We start from the raw sequence: 18,414 nt of genomic DNA, 5'->3' as shown, positions 1-18,414 counted from the left end.
TGTTTGCATAGAGTGACCGACAAAGTACTAGCAGTGAGCTAGCATCACTGATCACATATACAGCACTGTGCAAAGTCGCTTTAGTAATGTGAAAGTTTTGGCACTGGTTATATCTGGCATATGTAGGGTGGGCCCCGAAAATTAAATGTCAAATTTCTTGATGGGCCTAAGATACCCCAGTCCTACACAGGATACAGCTATAGGCTGGGTTCACACTATGTATATTTGAGGCTGTATTTGGTCCTCATGTCAGGTCCTCATAGCAACCAAAACCAGGAGTGGATTGAAAACACAGAAAGGCTCTGTTCACACAATGTTGAAATTGAGTGGATGGCCGCCATATAACAGTAAATAACGGCCATTATTTCAATACCACAGCCGTTGTTTTAAAATAACAGCAAATATTTGCCATTAAATGGCGGCCATCCACTCAATTACAACATTATGTGAACAGAGCCTTTCTGTGTTTTCAATCCACTCCTGGTTTTGGTTGCTATACAGCCTCACAAATACAGCCTCAAATATACATAGTGTGAACCCAGCCATAGACTGCACGACTCCATAGGGCTGCATCCAACTTCTTCAGCCACTGGTAATCAATTGTCACAGAGTTTGAGTTTGGACAAACTCCAGCGTGTCCTACTCTAATAACCATACCTACCAAAACACTACAAAATCACTGGGTGATAACAACAGTGCATACCAGTTATATCCAACTATAATATGATGAGGGTTTTGTCTTCTAGCTCTCAGTCACTAGAAGACAAGTCCATACTCATCCCCTCTTTCTGAACATGTCTGTTCATATTCATTCTAATCTTCAGTGTAATGTTAAATATCATTTGCTGTTTTTTTTAGACTTTTTATGGTGTGTGATGTGTTACGTGCTTATCTACTTTATTTATTACTATTGGATGGACTTTATGTTGCACAATAGCATGTAACTTCAAGTTTCCAAATAGTTTACATGAGGTTTCCTGCTTATAAATATTCCTCTCTGCCGTTCCGTTCACTCATTGTTCCTGCAGAGGGCAAGGTAAGGCTGTGCTGTTTCCTGCTCTAGTGTTTTGCTTCGTTCATTGTTTTACCCAGTGTATTATGCATGTAGATGCACGGATACAATTTATTTTATCTCTAGTTATAACCTCAACAGATTGTTAAATTATTAGGGTACTTTTCATAATTGCACAGTTTTTTTCAAAGATAGAAAATAGCTCTGGAGTTTCTCAATGTTTTTGTGTAGTGACAAAACATTTCTGTTTTCTGCTAATATTTGTGGCTTTTTTTTACACTGGTTTTCTGGTGAAAGCAATTATGAGTTATCCTCACTGTATTTTTGTAGACTTTACTTTCTGTGAATTACACAACTGCACTTACTACACACATAAACCTTGACCCCTGTGATCAGTGATAGTACAAGTTATCTAAAGCAGTGCTTCTCAGTTCCAGTCCTCATGGAGTGGGCATGTTTAGAGGATATCCTATAGACTATGTTCCCACAATGTCTTTTTAATGTGAAAAATATATAAATAATGATCATTAAAAACGTCCATCTTTATCAAAAGACGGACATTTTTTACATTAAAAAAAAGACATTTTAGGAACATAGCCATACAAAGGACAGGGCCGTATTTGCCTCTAGGCACCCGTGGTCCGGTGCCTAGGGCGGCGCCATGCGGGGGGCGGCACCCGCAGGGAACACCTTTTTTTATTACTTAAAAAAAAAAAAAAAAAAACTCCGTATGCACCGGCCCACGGGTGCCTAGTCCGCGCCGGGAGGGGGGGGGGGGGGACGGAGCGGCCGGGAGAAGGATGGTTCCCACCCCCCATGCAGCGCCGGGGTCCGGGGCAGGTGTTGAGCTTCCGGCACACACAGTGTGACAGAGGCCGGAAGCTCCCAGCTGCAGCCCCGCGGTCCCGGATCTTGTCTCCTGCTCGGCGGCGCTCACGTGATGTGACGTCATCGCCGAGCAGGAGAGAAGATCTGGGAACGCGGGGCTGCAGCTGGGAGCTTCCGGCCTCTGTCACACTGTGTGTGCCGGAAGCTCAACACCTGCCCCGGACCCCGGCGCTGCATGGGGGGAGGGAACCAGCCTGCCTGCCCATCCTTCTCCCGGCCGCCCGCCCCGTCACCCCCAGCCTCTCACCTCTGCCCGCCCCCGGCCCCCCTGCATCCTCAGCTGCTCCCCTGCTGGGGGGCAGCCTCTCCCCCTGCCCCCCCCAGCCTCTCCCCTGCCCCCCCCCAGCCTCTCCCCTGCCCCCCCCCAGCCTCTCCCCTGCCCCCCCAGCCTCTCCCCCTACCCCCAGCCTCTCCCCTGCCCCCCCTGCCCCCCCCAGCCTCTCCCCTGCCCCCCCTGCCCCCCCCAGCCTCTCCCCTGCCCCCCCAGCCTGTCCCCTGCCCCCCAGCCTCTCCCCCCAGCCTCTCCCCTGCCCCCCCCCAGCCTCTCCCCTGCCCCCCCCCAGCCTCTCCCCTGCCCCCCCCAGCCTCTCCCCTGCCCCCCAGCCTCTCCCCTGCCCCCCAGCGTCTCCCCTGCCCCCCAGCCTCTCCCCCTGCCCCCAGCCTCTCCCCTGCCCCCCCCCAGCCTCTCCCCTGCCCCCCAGCGTCTCCCCTGACCCCTCAGCCTCTCCACCTAACCCTCAGCCTCTCCCCCTGCCCCCCAGCCTCTCCCCCGGTCCCCAGCCTCTCCCCCCTGCATTCTCAGCCTCTCCCCCTAACCCCCAGCCTCTCCCCCTAACCCCCAGCCTCTCCCCTGCCCCCCCAGCCTCTCCCCTGCCCCCCAGCCTCTCCCCTGCCCCCCAGCCTCTCCCCCTAACCCTCAGCCTCTCCCCTGCCCCACAGCCTCTCCACCTAACCCTCAGCCTCTCCCCTGCCCCCCAGCATCTCCCCTGACCCCAGACTCTCCCCCTGCCCCCCAGACTCTCCCCCTGCCCCCCCCGTCTCTCCCCGGCCCCCCAGCAACTCCCCTGACCCCAGCGTCTCCCCTGCCCCCCCAACCTCTCCACCTAACCCTCAGCCTCTCCCCCTGCCCCCCAGCCTCTCCCCCTGCCCCCCAGCCTCTTCCCTGCCCCCCCCAGCCTCTCCCCCTACCCCCAGCCTCTCCCCTGCCCCCCCCAGCCTCTCCCCTGCCCCCCCAGCCTCTCCCCTGCCCCCCAGCGTCTCCCCTGATCCCTCAGCCTCTCCACCTAACCCTCAGCCTCTCCCCTGCCCCCCCAGCCTCTCCCCTGCCCCCCAGCCTCTCCCCTGCCCCTCAGCGTCTCCCCTGCCCCCCAGCCTCTCCCCCTGCCCCCAGCCTCTTCCCTGCCCCCCCCCAGCCTCTCCCCTGCCCCCCCAGCCTCTCCCCTGCCCCCCCAGCCTCTCCCCTGCCCCCCAGCGTCTCCCCTGACCCCTCAGCCTCTCCACCTAACCCTCAGCCTCTCCCCCGGTCCCCAGCCTCTCCTCCCTGCATTCTCAGCCTCTCCCCCTAACCCCCAGCCTCTCCCCCTAACCCCCAGCCTCTCCCCCTAACCCCCAGCCTCTCCCCTGCCCCCCCAGCCTCTCCCCTGCCCCCCAGCCTCTCCCCGTAACCCTCAGCCTCTCCCCTGCCCCACAGCCTCTCCACCTAACCCTCAGCCTCTCCCCTGCCCCCCAGCATCTCCCCTGACCCCAGACTCTCCCCCTGCCCCCCAGACTCTCCCCCTGACCCCCCAGTCTCTCCCCGGCCCCCCAGCAACTCCCCTGACCCCAGCGTCTCCCCTGCCCCCCCCCAACCTCTCCACCTAACCCTCAGCCTCTCCCCTGCCCCCCAGCGTCTCCCCTGACCCCAGCCTCTCCCCCTGCATTCTCAGCCTCTCCCCTGACCCCCCAGCCTCTCCCCTGACCCCCAGCCTCTCCTCTGCCCCCCCAGCCTCTCCCCTGCCCCCCCAGCCTCTCCCCTGCCCCCCCAGCCTCTTCCCCTTCCCCCCCAGCCTCTTCCTCTTCCCCCCAGCCTCTTCCTCTTCCCCCCAGCCTCTTCCTCTTCCCCCCAGCCTCTTCCCCTTCCCCCCAGCCTCTTCCCCTTCCCCCCCAGCCTCTCCCCTGCCCCCCCCAGCCTCTTCCCCTTCCCCCCCAGCCTCTTCCTCTTCCCCCCCGCCTCTTCCTCTTCCCCCCAGCCTCTTCCCCTTCCCCCCAGCCTCTTCCCCTTCCCCCCCAGCCTCTCCCCTGCCCCCCCCCCAGCCTCTTCCCCTTCCCCCCCAGCCTCTTCCTCTTCCCCCCAGCCTCTTCCTCTTCCCCCCAGCCTCTTCCCCTTCCCCCCAGCCTCTTCCCCTTCCCCCCCAGCCTCTCCCCTGCCCCCCCCAGCCTCTTCCCCTTCCCCCCCAGCCTCTTCCTCTTCCCCCCAGCCTCTTCCTCTTCCCCCCAGCCTCTTCCCCTGCCCCCCCAGCCTCTCCCCTGCCCCCAGCCTCTCCCCCCAGCCTCTCCCCCCTGCATTCTCAGCTGCTCCCCTGCCTCCCAGCCCCTCCCCCTGACCCCTAGCTTCTCCCTCTGACCCCCAGCCTCTCCCCCTGTCCCCAGCCTCTCCCCCTGAATCCCAGCTTCTCCACTGCCTCCCTACCGCTCCCCCTGAACCCCAACCTCTCCCCCTGAACCCCAGCTTCTCCCCTGCCACCCTAGCTGCCCCTCCCTGCTGCTCCCCTGCCCCCCAGCTGCTCTCCCTTTCCCCCAGCTGCTCTCCCTGGCTCCCCCAGCTGCTCCCCCTGTCACCCCCAGCTGCCTCCCTTCCCCAGTCACCCCCAGCTGCCTCCCTTCCTCAGTCCCCCCCAGCTGCCTCCCTTCCTCAGTCCCCCCCCAGCTGCCTCCCTTCCTCAGTCCCCCCCCAGCTGCCTCCCTTCCTCAGTCCCCCCCCAGCTGCCTCCCTTCCCCAGTCACCCCCAGCTGCCTCCCTTCCCCAGTCACCCCCAGCTGCCTCCCTTCCTCAGTCTCCCCCCAGCTGCCTCCCTTCCCCAGCTGCCTCCCTTCCCCAGTCACCCCCAGCTGCCCTCCTGCCCCAGTCACCCCCAGCTGCCCGCCTGCAGACGAGTTATGGTCAGAGAAGTCTTCATGATGCTGCGCCAGATGGAGAAGAAAGCAAAAAGTTAGCGACAGCAATTCGAGAAGACGTCACCTGTGAGTCATTAGTAACTGCACTGTAATCACTTCTATAGTGTGCAGAGCCTGTGTACCATTGGGGTCTCAATGGGTCAGTGTATTGTTTGCGGTAGTGTACTGACACAGCCCTGCGGTCACTACAGTACACTAACCCAAACTTTTAAACTAGGACCCAACTACAAGAGCTGCAGGCACTACAACTCCCAGCATATCATGAGGGCTGTAGACTGTCAGTAAATGCTGGGAGTTGTAGTGCCTGCAGCTGTTGTAGTTGGGTCCTAGGTGCATTATACACTGGAGGCTTTGTGGGAGATCAGAATACAGAGATCTGTGGGGGCTCAGTGTGTGGAAGTGACCCCAGAACATCACTAATAGGGGATAGAACAAAAACATCTCCCCCTATCCCTATTAGTGCTGTTCTGGGGTCACGTCCCTGCACTGAGCCCCCACAGATCTATGTATTCTGATTTCCCACAACACCTCCAGGACCCAACTACAACAGCTGCAGGCACTACAACTCCCAGAACAGTCTGCAGCCCTCAGGATATGCTGGGAGTTGTAGTGCCTGCAGCTGCTGTAGTTGGGTCCTAGGTGCATCATACACTGGATGCTTTGTGGCATATCAGAATACATAGATCTGTGGGGGCTCAGTGCAGGGAAGTGACCCCAGAACATCACTAATAAGATATAGGGGGAGATGTTTTTGTTCTATCCCCTATTAGTGCTGTTCTGGGGTCACTTCCCTGCACTGAGCCCCCACAGATCTATGTATTCTTATGTGCCACAAAGCATCCAGTGTATGATGCACCTAGGATCCAACTACAACAGCTGCAGGCACTACAACTCCCAGCATGTACTGACAGTCTGCAGCCCTCAGGATATGCTGGGAGTTGTAGTAAAGTAGTACAATCCTATGATAACTGCGGCTGTAGACAGATGTTTTGCTGGACCTTTAGGGCTGATGGTTGTCACCCACAGATTGCAGCCACCAGGAGACTCTGCACACAGTGATTTAATAAAGGGTTGTCCTCTCAGAGACTACAACTCCCAGCATACCCTGAGAGCTGTATAAATGGAGGGTGTTCTGAGATTTGTCACAGATACAGATGAATTCAGGAAAGAAGCGGGTCAGCATGTTGTGTCTCACTGGTTGTATATTGGTGAGCCCCAGGTACCCCAGTCCAACACTGGACAGAACCAGTCCCCAAACTAAGACGTCCCCGGCCTCCTTCCTTCCTCCATCACGTCTGTTTGATGAGAACAGCGGGCATCAAGCAGAGCGGCACCCAAGTGCCAGGGTATATACCATGCATGTACAGCAATGTGGGGGGGGGGGGGGGGGGGGGCGCCTCTGCGTGCAAAGTGCCTAGGGCAGCATGAACTCTAAATACAGGCCTGACAAAGGACATGTGTGATAATTATATCACCTGTGAAATACTAAGGGCCCTATTAGATTATCATGCAAAAAATCCTTTTATTGTTTCAATTTAAGCCATAACCTTTATGTGTGTATGCAGGCAATGGTCAAATGACTAACGAGAATTAGTTTGTTAGCCGTTGATCACATGTTTTGATCTGACCATAAAATCATTGTTAATAGTTTGCATATCTTTTGGTGTATGTACACAGTTTGTTCTTTATTACGATCATTTGTATACTAGAGTTTATGAACGATCATAATTACGATCATAACTAACAATTATCCGTGTATTATGGTGAACGATTTCAGGTCCTTCACAGAAGTGTTTGTTTGAAATCGTTAATCAGAGAAAACGAAATATCACTTTAATAGGACCATAAGGAAATCCTCAAAACATGACATGTTGGTGGGCCATGAGAACTGAAATTGAAAGACGCTGCTCTAAAGGCATTGCCCCATGTCATGGTCCATGCCACTAATTCTCTTATCATCCCCAACACTCAACACTAATACTTCTATAACAACTATTTAATTTATATTTACTACTAGAAAATGTACCCGGCGCTGCCCGGGTATAAAGTGTCAGTGTGTTAATTAGATTTGTTCTAAGGTGCCCAGGAGGCCAAGCTAAAGGTATTGTTTCATCTGAGTTAATCAGTGGAATTAGTGTATACCTGTAGTGCATAGTTGGAGGGGTTCTGTATACCCACAATGTATAGTTTTTAGGGGTCTCGCATATCTGTAGTGCATAGTTGGGGGGGCTGTATACCTATAGTGTATAGTTGAGGGAGGTCCTGTATACCTGCAGTGTACAGTTGGTGAAGGTCCTGTATACCTGTACTGTATAGTTCGGGGGTCCTGTATACCTGTAGTATATAGTTGGTGCTGTATACCTGTAATGTATAGTTGGTGGAGGTCTTATATACCTGTAGTTTATAGTTTGAGGGTCCTGGATACCTGTAGTGTATAATTGGTGGAGGTCTTGTATACCTGTAGTATATAGTTCGGGGGTCCTGTATACCTGTAGTAAATAGTTTGAGGGTCCTGTATAACTATAGTATAGAGTTGGTGGAGGTCCTGTATACCTGTAGTGTATAGTTTGGGGTCCGATATACCTGTAGTATATAGCTGGTGGAGTTCCTGTATACCTATAGTATATTTGGGGTCCTGTATACTTGTAGTATAGAGTTGGTGAAGGTGCTGTATACCTGTATTATAGAGTTGGTGTAGGTCCTGTATACCTGTAGTGTATGGTTTTGAGGTCCTGTATACCTGTAGTGTATAGTTTGGGGTCCTATATACCTGTAGTATATAGTTGGTGGAGTTCCTGTATACCTGTAGTGTATAGTTTTGGGGTCCTGTATACCTGTAGTGTATAGTTTGGGGTCCTGTATACCTGTAGTATATAGTTGGTGGAGGTCCTGTATACCTGAAGTATATAGTTGGTGGAGGTCCTGTATACCTGTAGTATATAGTTTTGGGGTCCTGTATACCTGTAGTGTAAAGTTTGGGGTCCTGTATACCTGTAGTATATAGTTTTGTGGAGGTCCCGTGCACTTGTAGTGTATAGTTTTGGGGTCCTGTATACCTGTAGTGTCCTGTATACCTGCAGGGTTGTATTTACCCGTATGGCAGTGTTATTCAGTCACAGAGTGTCGGTATTGGTCATGTCTGGTATGGGGGTGTTATCCAGTCACAGTATGGCGGTATTGGTCAGGTCTGGTGTGGCGGTGTTATCCAGTCACGGTATGGTGGTATTGGTCAGGTCTGGTATAGCAGTGTTATCCAGTCACAGTATGGCAGTATCGGTCAGGTCTGATATGATGGTGTTATCCAGTCACAGTATGGTGGTATTGGTCAGGACTGGTGTGGCGGTGTTACCCAGTCACATTTTTCCGGTATTGGTCAGGTCTGGTATGGCAGTGTTATCCAGTCACACACAGTATGGCGGTATTGGTCAGGTCTGGTATGACAGTGTTATCCAGTCACAGTATGGCGGTATTGGTCAGGTCTGGTATGACAGTGTTATCCAGTCACAGTATGGCGGTATTGGTCAGGTCTGGTGTGGCAGTATTATCCAGTCACAGTATGGCGGTATTGGTCAGGTCTGGTGTGGCAGTGTTATCCAGTCACAGTATGGCGGTATTGGTCAGGTCTGGTGTGGCGGTGTTATCCAGTCACAGTATGGCGGTATTGGTCAGGTCTGGCAGTGTTATCCAGTCACAGTATGGCGGTATTGGTCAGGTCTGGTATGACAGTGTTATCCAGCACAGTATGGCGGTATTGGTCAGGTCTGGTGTAGCAGTGTTACCCAGTCACAGTTTGGTATATCTGTTATGCCCTGTATATACATGTACTGTATGGATGGAGTAGGGGGCCCTGTATATACATGTACTGTATAGATGGAGTAGGGGGCCCTGTATATACATGTACTGTATAGATGGAGTAGGGGGTCCTGTATATACATGTTCTGTATAGATGGAGTAGGGGGCCCTGTATATACATGTACTGTATAGATGTAGTAGGGGGTCCTGTATATACATGTAGTGTATAGATGGAGTAGGGGTCCTGTATATACATGTACTGTATAGATGGAGTAGGGGGTCCTGTATATACATGTTCTGTATAGATGGAGTAGGGGGTCCTGTATATACATGTTCTGTATAGATGGAGTAGGGGGTCCTGTATATACATGTAGTGTATAGATGGAGTAGGGGGCCCTGTATATACATGTACTGTATAGATGGAGTAGGGGGTCCTGTATATACATATACTGTATATATGGAGTAGGGGGTCTACCAGTTATTACTGTGGATGTTGTGAGGCAGCTTCCCTAGCAACCATTGCTCCCTGTGAAAATGAAAGCAGTAATCCTATTGGTTGCTAAGGCTCCAACTGCCGTGTCTGCTGCAGCTAATTATATCACCTGTTTGCAGTGAGGAGATTTTCCCATTCATCCCTATGAGGCGCCTCTCTTTCCCCTCCCCCTCCCCTCCTGTACATCTGTCGGGGACGGGACCTTCGCAATAACCTTCCCGGGCACCCAATGTATCTGTGTGCCAAATTTGGGGTCAAACGGTTCAGGAGTTTGGAAGTCTATAGAGGACGGACAGACAGACAGACAGACAGAAGGACAGACAGACAGACAGACTTTGATTTTTATGATATAGATATACCACTGTAATGTTGTTGGACTATGACTCATGTATACATATATTAATGGTTAAATCTCATACCAGGAGAGTACACCAGAATGGCAAAACCACTTGGACCCAGAGAGACTGGCAAGCTGATCGCTGAGAACAGCAAGGATGTGTCTGTGGACATGGAAGGTACACGAGCTCTGGCTGAGAAACTCTTCGAGAAGATAGATCGCAAGGAGCTCACTCTCAAGGGATGGAAATTCCTCCATGAACTAAACCCGCAGGGCTCTGGGGAAGATGCCGTCAATTGGGTGTTTTTTGCAGACACTTTGAACTTCTCCTTCTGGTCGGAAAATCAGGATAAGAAGTACTTAGTCAAGTACAAAGGAAAGGAGTATAGTGGCTACTGGTCATTCTGCGCTGCCATAAACCGCACTCTGGATGAAGGTTAGTAAGCTAGCTATGATAATTATACAGCTGGAAACACTCACGACAGGTTTTGTGCTAAAACCAGAAGTGGATTCAGACAGGATGGAAAATACAAAGGGAGGACTTGTACTTCTCCTTTCTGTTGGATTCTCTGGTTTTGGCACAAGCACTGCAGTGGCAGTTTTCCAGCCTACATCCTATATCATCCCCTTATATCCCTGCCTGCTGTAAAATGTGCCCTGCAAGCACTAAACGCCTCTTCTTTTCTCTATTAACAAGCTGGTACATGGTGGGGTGTTACTGATACATGAAAGGCAGAACTATATTAGTAATGATTCAAGCTAAAAACATGGAATGTGGCATAATCCCTATTTCTATACCTTGTCCTGAATAGGGCTATATTCCCATTACTTTTTTCCTGTCCTGTTTTTGGGATCTCAAAATAATGTCCGTCATTTTGCATTGTTGGCGCCTGTCATTCCAAAGATGGCTGTTGGTACATTGTTCAAGTTCAGGCCTTTTTGGGTGTGTTTTTTTTTTAAAGGTTTATTGACTTTAGTAGGAAAGACAGTGGAAGGACAATGGGGAAAAAAAAATGTGTGTGAACAGCTAAAAAATAACATTCGTTGTTTGCAAAAAAAAAAAAAGTCCATGAATAATTGTCATAAACATTAATTTGGCGTCCGCGCAAACAGCGTCCATTATTTCATACATTATGTATATTGGGTGGCCGTCATTCCATTTACTTCAATTAAAAATCGGTAATAATGAACGTTATTTAAAATAAAAGCACACAACTTTTTGGCGGTGAAATGAATTACATGAAAATGTGTGTATTTAAAGGACTAGTTCACCAAAACTTTTTTATTTCAAATCAACTGGTGCCAGAAAGTGCCAGAGATCTTTTAATTTACTTCTATTAAAAAATCTCAAGTCTTACAGTATTTATCAGCTGATGTATGTCCTGCAGGAAGTGGTGTATTCTTCCCAGTCTAACACAGTTCTCTCAGATGCCAGGCACTGTCCAGAGAAGAAGCAAATCCCCATAGAAAACATCTCCTGTTCTCCACACTGGAAAGAAAAAAGCAACAGAACCTGCTGCACATTAAGCCAAGGATCCTCTGTAAGGACCGAATGTAAAATAGAAGGCTCTTGGCCTACAAAGTAAATTAACAGTAACAATGAAACATCCAAAACTATCTGCGTAGGAGTAATGGCCCACAGCAGGCAAGAGCGACAGAGAAGACAGAGATTTTTTAATAGGAGTAAATTACAATTCACTGGCACTTCCTGGCACCAGTCGATTTAAAAGAATTTTTTTTTGCTGAACTAACCCTTTAACATGGCAATGCTATACAATAGTTTTCCAGTGGGGAGCTTTTGGGGTCCTTCTATTATATCATAGCAGGTTCTTACTAGTTATCCTGTACGCTTGATTTTTTTGTTTGCTTAAAACTAACCTAGATGTGATATTCCACAGAATGTAGTTCTGCAATGACCTTTACTTTTTTCTTGCTGCACGGACCATAGCACAGCTAAGGTGACAAAATGTAAGAATATGTATTAAAGGGGTATTCCAGAAATAGATCTGTATCCTCAATCCACAAGATAGGGAATAAATGTCTGATGACGCGCAGGGGGGGATGACCCTTGGGACTCAACTCTTTCCACTAAATGGAGCAATAGTCAGCATGCACACGTGGTCCCTCCATTCCTTCTATGGAGACAACATTCAGCTATTTCCATGGCGCTATAAAGAATGAATAAAATACCAGATTAACCATTCTACTGCCAGGAGTTTTTGGAAATTTTTACTGTTCGGACATGTACAAATAAAACTGAAATTACATAATTACTGAAATAGCATAACTAAGTCATACTTACCCCTTATTTCCATATGTTTTCTGAAGATAGACATCTTGCACATTATTAAAATGCCACTCTGCTTTTTATACATTGAAGCACCTTCATGTAATTTTGTGGTAAAGTGAGTCGATCATTTGGGATCTACCCAAGCAGAATGTTATATGCACCATTCCAACTAAAAATCAATGTTAAACAAGTGCACATACATATCAGCTAGACCTATGTCTACATGCCCATATCTTTATAAAACCACCCAAACTGGAATGATGAAATATTTGTCTTAAAGTTTAACTCTGGCCAAAATGTATTTTTTAATATGTTATTACATAAGGAAAGTTAGACAAATTCCTAATGTACACTTATTATGGGAAATGCACATATTAGTGCTATTTTTCTCAATTTAGTAGATCAGGCAGGCTTCAATTTCTCTAAAAAAAAAAACGTGACGTCATAATTCGGGTCAGGGGGGCGCAGTATATGGAGAAATTACATTGTAAAATTACCAGGGCATTTACTCTGCTTTTATTCACAAAATACACCTATAGTGCCCCCCCCCCGGTACCCAGTATAGGAGGATATGATACTGTATATATTAACTGTCATACAGGAACCTGGGAAAGCTGCGTGATACCACTGCAGTACAGAAGGATATGATACTGTATACAGGAGCCTGGGAGAGCTGGGTGATAACGCTGTGGTACCGGCATGGGTTGCAGTCACCCACAGCAGCTTGTGCACTGACCGGGCAGCAGGAGGCTCCCCCGCACCGGCTGCCCTAGCCCCTCAAGGACACCCCATACTCGTCCATCCTGCACCGGCCCCCCAAGGACCCCCCACACTCACACCCCACGCCGGCTGCCCGAACCGCATCAACAGGAGCATCTCCTCCTGTGTGTGGCATGTCTTGCTACCCGCTGTCTCTCTCCCGCTGCTTTGAATGACTGTGCGGCTGGAGACAGACAGCGGTATAGCAGCTCACCCTGCTGCACACTGGACCGGCAGCAGGGTGAGCGTTGCTATACCATGGTCCCTGCTGTATTTCTCCAGCCGCACAGTCATTCAAAGCAGCGGGAGAGAAACAGAGAGGAGATGATGCGGTTCAGGCAGCCAGCGGGGGCGGGGGGGGGGAACTAGGGGCTTTAAGTAGGGGGGGCCTTGGGGGGCTAGGGGAGCCGGTGCAGGATGGACGAGTGTGGGGGAGCCTCTTCCTGTTGTCCAGTGAGTGCACAAGCTGCTATGGGTGACTGCAACCCGTGCTGGTTACACCATTCTGACTAATATAAATTATTTCCATCTGTCAAAAATGTCCTAATTAGATTAGAAATAATCATTATCGCTATGTAGCATATGACGGGTGTAGCCATACAGCCTTACATACAGAACTGGTACAGAAAAAATAGGGACAGTATAACATGCAAGAACTTTATTGACATTTGCTTATGGAGGGAGTATTTGGCGCCATTTATCTGATATTATGATCTGGATACAGGCAGTGGCGGTCTTTGGCACCAAGCACCCCAAGCGATCGCTTGGGGCCCCCAACATCCAGGGGGGCCCCCACACCCCGCTCTTGTGCTCAAGACTGCTGGACAGGGCCGCAGCCCCGCTCGCTGCTGCTATCTGAACTGCAACTATGAGCACTCGTAATGAGCGCTCATAGTTACATGCAGCAGCACTGACAGGGCGAGAGACATTGGCTCCCTTCCTGTCAGTCACTCTTGTGGCCGCTGGAAGGGTTTTCCCTGCGGTCACAAGTGGCAGCTTTGTCCTTGTGCTGCCGGCGCTCCAGTGACATCACTGGAGCATCGGCACCAGGACAAGGGGAGTGCGGCCTCTTGTGATCGCAGGGAAAACCCTTCCTGCGGCCACAAGAGTGAAGAGAAGAGGAGACTCCCGGACCCAGGTGAGTATAAGTGTTTGTTTTATTGTGTTATATACTATATGGGAGGGGGAGCACACAGGGGTCTGTTTAACTGGGGGAGCACACAGCAGGGGTCTATATAACAGGGGGAGCACACAGGGGGACTATAGACTACTGGGGCTTCACAGAGGGGTCTATATACTACTGGGGGCAGCACACAGAGGGTCTATATACAACTTGGAGAGCACACATGAGGTCTATATCCAAGTGGGGGAGCACACAGGGGGGCTATATACTACTGGTGGGGCACACAGGGAGTCTATATACTACTGGGGGAACATACAGGGGGTCTATATACTACTTGTGAGGCACACAGGTGGTCTATATATAACTGGGGGAGCACACAGGGGTCTGTATACTACTGGGGCAGCACACAAGGGGTCTATATAATACTGGTGGGGCACACAGGGGGTCTATATACTACTGGGGGAACCACACAGGGGGTTTATATACTACTGGAGGAGCACACAGGGGTCTATATCCAAGTGGGGGAGCACACAGGGGGGCTAAATACCCCTGAGGGAGCACACAGGGGGCCTATATACTAGTGGGGGAGCACACAGGGGGTATATACACAACTGGGGGCAGCACACAGGGGGTCTTTATACAACTGGGGCAGCACACAGGAGGTCTATATACGTCTGGGGAAGCACACGGGGGCTATATATAACTGGGGGAACACACAGGGGTCTATATACTACTGGGGGCAGGACACAAGGGGTATATACTATTGGGGGAAGCACACAAGGAGTATATATTACTGGCGGTAGCGCACAAGGGGTATATACTACTGGGGGCAACACACAGCGGTCTATTGTTTTGGAACGCGTGTCGAGGGGGGGCCCAGACATAACTTCGCTTTGGGCCCCAGGAATTTCAAGACCGCCCCTGGATACAGGTAAACATCAAGGTTGTAGTTAGGTGAAGAGGGATGCAGTAATTATTTGGGAACTATGGTGGAGATTTATCAAACTGGTGTAAAGTAGAATTGGCTCAGTTGCCCCTAGCAATCAATCAGATTCCACTTTTTATTTTTCAAATAATCTGTGAGGAATGAAAAGTGGAATCTGATTGGTTGCTAGGGGCAACTGAGCAAATTCTACCTTACACCAGTTTGATAAATTTCCCCCTATGACTATTAAATAAAAGTATACAGTACATTTAACTGGTACTGTTATACAGTACACTGCATATTTTCAGCATGCAAACCTTTCTTACTTATTCTTAATGGAGTGTGTGTGTGTGTATTTTGGGAACCTGTAGAGAAGGAAGCAGAGAAGGGTGACTAAGGTAGTAAATGGGTATACTGCAGAACCAAGACAAGTTATCAAGCTTGGCGTTATTTAGTTTGGAAAATAGATTATTAATGGGCAATCTGACCACAATGTCCAAACATATAAGTGAACAGTATAGAGATCCTTATAAGAATACAGCAATAAGGGGTGCAGAGTTAGCCATTGCACCATTATATGTATCACAATAAGCTGGAGCCCTGGTACACATTGTGGTTCAGTAGCTTGAGGTTATGGCTCTGAATATGAACATCATGAAAATACTTAATGAATATTATTCTGTACATTTTCAGGAATTCCTATTACTTCAGCATCATATTATTCCAATGTAACCCTGGACCAGCTAAAACATGTCTTCCGTTCCGACACGGATGTTCCCATTACCATGATAGAAACCCGTCTAGAGATCCTTCATCAAACTGGAAAGATACTGATGGAAAAGTTTGGAGGCTCATTTCTGAACTGCGTAAGGAAGAGCGAGAGAAGCGCACTGAAACTCATGCAGTTGGTGGTGGAGAATTTCCCATCTTATAGGGATGAAGCTGTCTTCCAGGTTAGTTTACTGGTAGTTCTGAAATATTATGTAACATGTTCAGTGCTACCAAACACACAATACAGGGGGCACATGTACACCCTCTATCCACTTGTAGGTTATATCCCTAATCATTTGAGAACCTTTTCTTTGTCTTCTCCAGGGTAAAAAGGTGGCCTTCTACAAGCGGGCTCAGATCCTTGTAGGCGACACCTGGGCAGTACTGGAAGGAAAAGATGAGGGCTCCTTCTATGACATCCATAAAATAACCATGTTTGCTGACTATCGGGTTCCTCAAACTTTGCTCCATTTTGGAGTTATTAGATATTCAGACGAGCTTGTGAAGAAGCTAAAAGAAGGTTAGTACACTTTAAGGAAGAGTATTACAGATTTATATGATATGAAGCTTTTTGTGACATTGCCTGGACCTTATCTGATGGAAATGTGCAGGCTTAACCTAGTCCAAGGATGTGTATATTGTGAGGGAAATCAATGAAGAACTTTGAGTGCACAGTCTCTTTCACCCCTAGGACCAAAAATAGTGCAATAACAGATGTAGTAGGATCTCAAGAAGTTCTTCCAAATATTTAATAGCCTATTGGTGTATAAAATAATAATTTCGAGAGGAGAATAATGCATTAAACATCATGTGCAGACATATCATAAAAATAGAGTATAATAAAATCACAAGATGCTAATCATAAAATAAAATATTGAAGTTGCAAATACAAAGCCAATATCACAGAGTCCCTTAGTTAAAAAAAAAAAAAAAAAAAAAAAAAAAAAAAAGGATGTTTAGTACTGCAGGGCCCATGCAGAGTGTATTCTCCTAATTAGTAGGGATTAACAATCCTATATAGGGGTATGATCCATCCCAGAAAATGTACAAGGTAACACAAAGGGAGTGATGAAAAGTCTGTATATTATTGCAGATGTATGGCTTTGAGATATGCTCAGGTGATAAGTCCAATATATATGTTGTTAGCATTGTTTGTAGCATAACAGTCCGTATGGAAGTTTGTATAGTAACAGCAGTTTGTATAATAGTTGGAAATAATAAAAGTTAAGTACATAGAACAGCAGTTTATAGAATAGTTGTAAAGAGTAATGGCTCAGAGATAGCACTAGTGGAGGGCACTATTATTAGTACACTTAGAGGGACAGTTATAAAAACCCGGTGTACGAGTATGCCAGTCTTAAATAAAACCCTGCCCCCTTGTCCCTGTCCAGATTTACTAAAAGGTGCATTTTTGCCTGGTTTACACCTTTCATAAATCAAGTGCGGAAGAAGGTCCCACCTGCACGGCAGGCGTATGCCACAGAAAAGGTTCAAATCTGCACCTTTTTCGTGGTGTACCCCAGGGGCGCATAAAGATACCCCCCCAAGTGTTACTGTCTCGGCTTTCCAATCCTGTCACTGGTATAGTAGGCCTTTCCCATCAGGGGTGTGGAGACTGTACCGGGATTGTGTTGTAGAGATAGCTTTGCCAGGGTCGCACTCTTTCAGCAGTGCAGATAGGCGGCTTGATCAAACAGCGATCTTCTCTGGCTATGTCACATTGGACCCGCGTGCTTGTGGCAGCTGGCTTGCAGCCTGAGTGTGTGCTTGTACTGCGGGAATACCTTCACTATCCTGGACTAGATTTAGTGCCCTATTACACGGGACAATTACTGTGCGAAAAATCGTTAAATCATTTGATTTTAAACGATAATCGTTCTGTGTAATTCCAGGCAACGATCGGAAAATCGTTCATATGTTGTCGATTTAGATCTGAACCTAAAATTATCGTTAATCGTTTGCTGTAATTCCACGTTCGTTCGCTCAAGTTCCGCATTTGTTCACTAATCGTTCAGTGTAATTGCACATTGTTCATTGTTTTTCTGGGATCAGAAGGAATAAACGATTATAGTAACGATCGTAACACCAGACACCATCTGATCGTATTAGTGACCAAGTGACAGGAGGCCAAAATGTAACATTAGTTGACTGGATGTTTCTAAATGGTTTCTCTTCCTTCATGCAGGTTGGTTGTTTCAGAATGGAGACCGGGAAGAGATGGAGATCAGGGGCTGTTCTATCTGGGCCGTGGAGCTTCTCTATGAGCACGTGCAAGAACTATTCAAGAAGAAGGGAGGAAAAATCAGCAATGACATCAGTCCTATACTTATCAATAACTTCTTGTGGGACTTTGCACGTGACAACAGAAAGGCTGTAGATGTTGTTCCCTTTCATAGAGTGCGCTGCATCTATTACTAGTTTTGTCCTGGATACTACATGCTATACTGGGGATATAAAATATAGCTTCTGAATAGAGTTTACATGATGGATGTCCTTTTTTTTTAATTTACTAATTTAGTTGTATTTAAATGGAATTTCCACTATTTTATAATCACTAAGAATCACTCAAATATAGGTATTAGGGTACAAACACACACGGCTTATACGCTGCGTATTTACTGCTGCGATACGCAGCAGATTAGATCTAAATAACTGAACACAGTATCAAATCTGCTGCGGATCTGCTGTGTGTGTTTGTACCCTTACACAGACTTGTGGAGCGTGAATGAGACCAGGTTACAATAGTTGATGGAGTAATGGAGTAAGCAGGCTACTTATAACTGATAAGCTGATTCCACTAAGGGTGAACTTACCATTATATAGCAATACAGCATTCCCCAAGGGGCCACTGCATTAGGAGGGCCCAGTCCT

General features: G+C 48.5%; 1 protein-coding gene across 1 annotated transcript; it reads left to right on the top strand.

The window, feature by feature from the left end:
- The first annotated feature begins 965 nt into the window (after positions 1-965).
- On the top strand, positions 966-18,023 carry LOC138800998 (queuosine 5'-phosphate N-glycosylase/hydrolase-like). The gene is made up of 5 exons (XM_069983342.1): positions 966-1,036; positions 9,761-10,111; positions 15,466-15,725; positions 15,868-16,063; positions 17,729-18,023. Exons 2-5 carry the CDS (start codon positions 9,775-9,777, stop codon positions 17,959-17,961), a joined length of 1,026 nt encoding a protein of 341 aa, XP_069839443.1. The 5' UTR covers positions 966-1,036; positions 9,761-9,774; the 3' UTR covers positions 17,962-18,023.
- The last annotated feature ends 391 nt before the right edge of the window (positions 18,024-18,414 follow it).

This window comes from Dendropsophus ebraccatus, chromosome 9 (assembly GCF_027789765.1).
Source record: "Dendropsophus ebraccatus isolate aDenEbr1 chromosome 9, aDenEbr1.pat, whole genome shotgun sequence".
In the NCBI taxonomy this organism is placed as follows: domain Eukaryota; kingdom Metazoa; phylum Chordata; class Amphibia; order Anura; family Hylidae; genus Dendropsophus; species Dendropsophus ebraccatus.
This window is presented reverse-complemented; position numbering and strand designations above follow the sequence as displayed.

What these genes read in the sequence shown, in the direction of transcription:
- LOC138800998 (XM_069983342.1), top strand. Translation starts at nt 9,775, where the DNA reads ATGGCAAAACCACTTGGACCCAGAGAGACTGGCAAGCTGATCGCTGAG. An exon ending in AAACCGCACTCTGGATGAAG is followed by an intron (nt 10,112 to 15,465) that starts GTTAGTAAGCTA and finishes GTACATTTTCAG; the next exon opens with GAATTCCTATTACTTCAGCA. An exon ending in GGGATGAAGCTGTCTTCCAG is followed by an intron (nt 15,726 to 15,867) that starts GTTAGTTTACTG and finishes TGTCTTCTCCAG; the next exon opens with GGTAAAAAGGTGGCCTTCTA.